The 6,067-nt window shown below is 42.3% G+C and overlaps 1 protein-coding gene across 2 annotated transcripts; it reads right to left on the bottom strand.

Annotated features, from left to right (window-relative positions):
- LOC8060253 (WRKY transcription factor WRKY62) lies at window positions 2,272-3,913 on the bottom strand. Of its 2 annotated transcripts, none has more exons than XM_021454421.1 (3): window positions 3,750-3,913; window positions 3,074-3,442; window positions 2,272-2,962 (listed from the first exon to the last, which is right to left on the bottom strand). In XM_021454421.1, exons 1-3 carry the CDS (start codon window positions 3,840-3,842, stop codon window positions 2,540-2,542), a joined length of 885 nt encoding a protein of 294 aa, XP_021310096.1. In that variant the 5' UTR covers window positions 3,843-3,913; the 3' UTR covers window positions 2,272-2,539. The 2 variants fall into 2 exon arrangements, with proteins under 2 accessions (XP_021310096.1, XP_002462385.2); XM_002462340.2 differs by having other exon boundaries at window positions 3,074-3,445.

Consider the following 6,067-nt stretch of genomic DNA (forward strand, 5'->3'; position numbering starts at 1 on the left):
TAGGAAACAAAGAGTAATAAGATGCTTTAGGAAACTAAGAAAATAGTCTCCTTTACCTGAATTGTTTTCTCGGTCCCTCAAAAGTTCTTATCTCTTCCTCAATCAAAAGGGATACCACCTTCATCCCCTTTCCTCCCTGTAGATAGTTTTTTTTTCTCCCTCCACCTGCAATCCACAACTGCAACATGCCCCAATCCACCACTATGTGAAGCTATCTAGGTTAGTGCGGCTAGTGTAGGCATACATGCACAACAATAGGCCAAACATCTCCATCACCTCGAGCAACGGTAGAGACACAAACCAAGATACCTACCACTGCTCATCGAGGAGCAGCATAGGTCTCCACCATGTCACGGTTAGTGAAGAGCAGTACGAGCACCTCATTGTCATGCTACTCGTCTCTCTCTCTCTCTCTCTCTCTCTCTCTCTCTCTCTCCCACTGCTAGCCACACCACATTATAAACCCCTCATTGTTCATACTTTATGGCAAAAAGGAGCTCATGGGAACAACATGGCCATGGACGCTGCTTTGGCAAGTCCTAGGATCCACAAGTTCCTGGCCTCGCTCGCTTCTCTCCACCCCCAAAGTGTGCACCTCCATCGATCTTAGCGCGTTGCATTGAGAATGGAGGAGCACAAAAAGATGAGATATCAACTAGGAAAGAGACCAGATGGAGATATGGGCAAGGAAAAATAAGAGTAAAATAAACTAGCACACTTATATAAAATATATGGGAGGGATGCCACTTTACATACCACATCCTTATATCTTATATAACACTTCTGTATATAAATATAACAAATATGGGAATACCTCTATAGTAATTTAATTAAGAAAAAACAAAAGAGATATCAGAACTAATGAAGTTGCCCTAATCCCTTATAGCCAATTGCCGCCACAAGCCCACCACGACCACTAGCGGTCTGGCATGTTTCCATGTGTGCGTACTGGAAAAGAAAAGGAAAAAGTGAAGCTGGGACACGTGTTCTATATACAACTACCAAAAGGTTCAAGCCTAACTCCGCATACTCTTTGGTTTGGATTCATTTTCCATGGTTTTCTGACGAAACTTTTGTACCTCCGGTGACTCAACATAAAGATTTGTACTTTCGTGATTCAAAAGTCATTAACATTCTATCTCGTCGTTATCGACACGTACAGCTTGACTAGATGTTTAGAATCATCAGTACGTCTTCTTTTATGGCTTTTACCTACGCCATATGAGGACACTTGTGCATACGTAGCTTCCCTGACGTGAGTTTATTTTTCTTTTTTTGCAGAAGACTTCACTTCACAAACTTACCACGTGCTGAGAGTAACGAGGACATTCCATTCCATTGTCAAACTGTATTATTATTGAAACCCCCTAAATTTGCATCTAAGTTACCCGACTATGTTATTATGAAATGTAATTTAAAATAGCTTCCCTAAATTTATACAAAAACTAGCAACCTTACTGTTATGAAAGATAATTTAAAATAATCTCATAAGTTTGTATATATATAAATTAATCACATATGCCATTATGAAAAATAATGCAAGGTAACATCTAAATTTGCATCTAATTAATTATGCACATATGTCATTACGAAAGATAACATAAAGTAATACATTTCATTCATATCTAAATTATTCACCCTCAAATCTACGAATATAAATGTTAACAGAAGCTACTACGAAAATAATTCATAGTTATGAAAATAATTCAATAAATATGAAGTAAATATATACTAAATTACTCACTTCTACCACTTTTAAATTAAAAGCACCTTGTAGATAAACCAAGTAAACATACATACCTTAGAAGACTATATTTATTTTGATATTTATCAATCATATAAAAATATTCCCTTACCACATATCAATGACACCGATAATCCAATTCAAATTACAGAAATTTGGAGAAAAAAATCTTGTGAATTGTAAGAGGTCAGTGCAAAGCAAAGGTAACTATTACACTCATGGTATTTGATATTTCTTTGAAATAAGTAGTGATATCAGGCTTAAATATAATAACCTCTTATGGTTAGCTCCACTGCTCTATATCTTACATCTCACATACCATTGATCTTGAGCGACATGATAAGATTTGAATGAGCACTTTGCTACAGTATCATAGTACTTTAGAGTTCAGTATACTACCTAAAATCCTTATTTTAAAAAATACAAAAGAAGTGTTAATAAAGGTAAAATAAGTTTGGAGTTTCATTCTTTGAGGAAAAGTCAATAGTTTCATTAACTTTAAGGATAAAAATGCGTAGCAATTGGTATAAAATTTGAAAATCAAAACCTAGATTCATAATGCCTTATTTTAATATAACTATATATTTCACATACTCTATTTTGTTTCTTCCCTTTAAAACAGCATATTAGATATACTGTTTTAGTCAGGTGGGTTTCAATTTGTAGTTTGTGATGGCAAGTATACAAGTTTATGTTACATAGGCATATTATTAGTGTTTTTCCAACGGCGAAATGAAAAGTGTATTCACATTTATTTTTGCATCCATCCACGAGCGTAATTTATATAGTCTTGCATCAGAGTATGTGCCCTGCTGCTGGTATTCTCTCCATCACCCTATCAGCCACGGCGGTCGCCAGCGACTCGATGAACTCGGGATCATTCTTGAGCAAACTCGCGAGCTCGTCCACCAAAACCTTTCGAAGCTCAGGCGTTACAATCTCGCCGACGACGACCGCCGCCGCCTCAGCATTCGAACTCGATCCCGGCCGCCGTTGGTCGGCCAGGCCAAGGGTGATCGTCCGGCCCAGCGAATTGATGGAGATGATGGAGCACGGCAGTGTCGACGACGACGAGCCGCCGGCCTGGGGCTGCTGCTGCTGGCTCGTCGTCGATGCGTCGTTGATGTAGGAGTATTCGCTCTGGGCATGCTGCTCATGGTTGTGCTCACCCTCGTACGTCGCCACCAGCATCAAATTGTCATCTGCACTCCTTTGTACCTGCATCGTTTTTTAAAAGAAATTAAAAAAAACAGTAAAATTTATCCGGCTCTATTCACTTATATTGTATAAGTGTTCGTCTCTCGTAATAAATCAGCAAATAGTACATACCTTCTTCTTGACGGGGCAGGAGGGAGCGTAGGCGCAGCGGAAGTAGGCTCTCGGGTAGGGGTTGTCGCGCGTCACCTTCTGGCCGTACTTGCGCCAGTGGTAGCCGTCCTTGAGGTGGTTGGCGTCGGCGTCCGCGGGCTCGGCGCGCGCGCGCACCGTGCGGACCTTGTGCCGCGGCTCCGCGGTGACGACGACGCCGGTGGCCGCTTGCGTCGTCAAAGCCGCATTGCCCTGCTGCTGGGCCGGCGGCGACGTGGCGAGCGCTCGCGGGTGGTTGGAGCGGTCGGCGGAGAGTATGGCGTCCAGCGCGGGGGCCAGCCTCCGGTTCTCCTCGCTCACCCGCCTCAGCTTCTCCTCCAGACTCTCTGCCTGCTGTCGATCAAACCAAACAGAGGAGATGAGCAACAAACAGCGCCTGCAGGTATATATATATATATATATATATATATATATATATATATATATATATATATATATATATATATATATATATATATATATATATATATATATATATATATATATATATATATATATATATATATATATATATATATATATATATATATATATATATATATATATATATATATATATATGCAAACAAAATAGAGCCAAGCCACTAGTGGCATCAGTGAGTGACCAGGCGATGGATCATTCAGTGGAGTGGACTGACCGGCGGCGGCCGCGACGAGCCGAAGAGCGGCAGAAGCCCGACGGCGCTGGCGGTGGGGGACGAGCACTCGCCGTTGGTGCTGTCCATGGCCATCGATCACCTTCACGTCTTGCTGTTATATTAGGGAAGATGGGTACGGTACGGCCTTGAAAACGGGAAGGCGAGGGAACGGGAACCTTGTGCGTGGACGTTGCGGGGCACGCTATATAGGGGACGAGGAATGCGGCCGATTTTACCCTGTGCCCTAGCTTGTGGGCGAAGACGAAGACGACTTGACCGACCACGGCCGGCCTTGGGCAGTTGGGGGTCCGTGCGCCGTCGTCACCGCGGTGCGTCACTCCTGACGTGCGCCGCCTTCGTCACAAGTTTTCCGGTGGAGTCAAGTCGTTGGGGGGTTGCTCTCTCGGCCGGAGTCGATCGGATCGCACGAAATGAAATGGAACGGTCTGGTCACCGATCGAGAACGCTGATGACGAGGTCCCCTGACGTAGTGTGGGGAACGTCATCTCTACAGGAGTAGTACTAGCTGCGACAAAGGATGATGAAGCACGCCAGCCAAGTGGTCAAATGGTCCCGTCGTCTTGCTTTCTTTATTGATTGATATCCGATCCCATCGCTTGATTAAGCCCTTGTTCGTTTCTAACGGAGTGACATGTTTCCGGGTCTATTTCGGGTGAAGTGGTCTGTTTTTAATCTGAATGGGAGCTAAGAGCGTCTTCAAGAGATTAGCCAAAAAAACTAGTCAAATTTACTGATTTAGCTACTCTCTAAAATAGATTTGACAAAAACATATTAGAGTACTCCAACAGACTTTATAAAGGATGGCTAGTGAGACAGACTATCCAAACGTAGAGAGCAAATAAGATGGGATACAGAGCTACTAAATTTGAAGAGTTATTTACAGAGTCTGAGACGTTTTTCCTTCAACAATAGCTAAATTTATTTTCCTTCAACAATAGCTAAATTTATTTTCCTTCAACAATAGCTAAATTTATCTTTAGAAAATAATTTGGCTAATCACTTGGAGATGCTCTAAAATATGCATTCGTTTTGGATCAGTTTGGAACAAAAGCTGTCCTGAAAAAAAACTGGCTTCTTTTTTTTAGTCTTTATAGTTTGGAATGAAACTGGACCTCCTACCATCCGGATCATTCCTAGGTCGAGTGGAGGAATGAGCGGAGGAAGTGGATCCGCTTAATCCTGACCTAAAACTGTTCATGGACAGAAATGTTTCCTGTGGAGCCGAACAAGGCAAATATGATTCAGGTGCCGTGTCGGGTTTAGGGTTTAGGGTTTAGGGTTGTTTGCTGCGCGGCAGCAGTGGGGTTCATTGTGGAGCTAACCCAATTCGAAACTACTCCCTCCATACCTATATTAGATGACGTTTAGGACAAGATTGTACTTACCAAGGAGTCATTAATTAGGGGGTATTTTTCCCTATCTGCCCCTATTAAATAGGATTGCGGATGTATTAGGGCACTCCCAATGCTAGAAACTATATGTAGTTTCTATACCTATTAATTTCTATAGACACTATGTATAGAAACTATGCTTCCAATAGATAGTTTCTATACAATAATTTGTTATCCAATCATATTCATTCTTTCTCTATTCTCAACCAATCATATCACTTTATGTCTTGGATTTCGCGTAGACATGGTTTCTAAGTTAGACCCAGTTTCTATGATTTTTGCTCTCTCTCTTCAATAACTATCTTGCCACATCAGCAAAATGCTTAGGTGGCACCATAATTAATGTCTATAGAAATTATGGTGGTTTCTGCATTGGTAGTGCTCTTATATACCAGAAAGTTCTTTTAGTTCACATGGCTAATGCATCACGGGCTCACATCAATGGCCACGAGGTTGCGGTTTGATTCCTAGTGAGGGCCAGCTTTTTATTACTTGCTACATTTTGCTGCATGCCACGGGAATTGCCACGCGATTTGATTGGCTGGGTTAAATCGAGACGACACACGGGTTTGGCATGCCACGCGATTTGATTGGCTGAGTTAAATCGAGGCGACCACACAAGCTTGGCTGGGTTAAATCGAGGCGACGCATTTAAGTCAAACGCCGCCCATCGGCGACGGGTATTCGTGTCCAAGTATTCAGCTGCGTACATAGAACGTCAACAAATATGAAAACACCGCAGCAGGCCAGAACGTCATGTAATACAGGTACGGAGGGAGTACATGCTCCTTGTAGTAGTAGAGTAGTGTTACTCTAGTATTTTTGGTTGACCCACCAGAAATGGCAGTCGTTGTCATCAACCGTGTGATTCAAATTCAACGCCAGCGGAGGTTTTGGCCGCCGATT

Source organism: Sorghum bicolor, chromosome 2, assembly GCF_000003195.3.
Source record: "Sorghum bicolor cultivar BTx623 chromosome 2, Sorghum_bicolor_NCBIv3, whole genome shotgun sequence".
In the NCBI taxonomy this organism is placed as follows: domain Eukaryota; kingdom Viridiplantae; phylum Streptophyta; class Magnoliopsida; order Poales; family Poaceae; genus Sorghum; species Sorghum bicolor.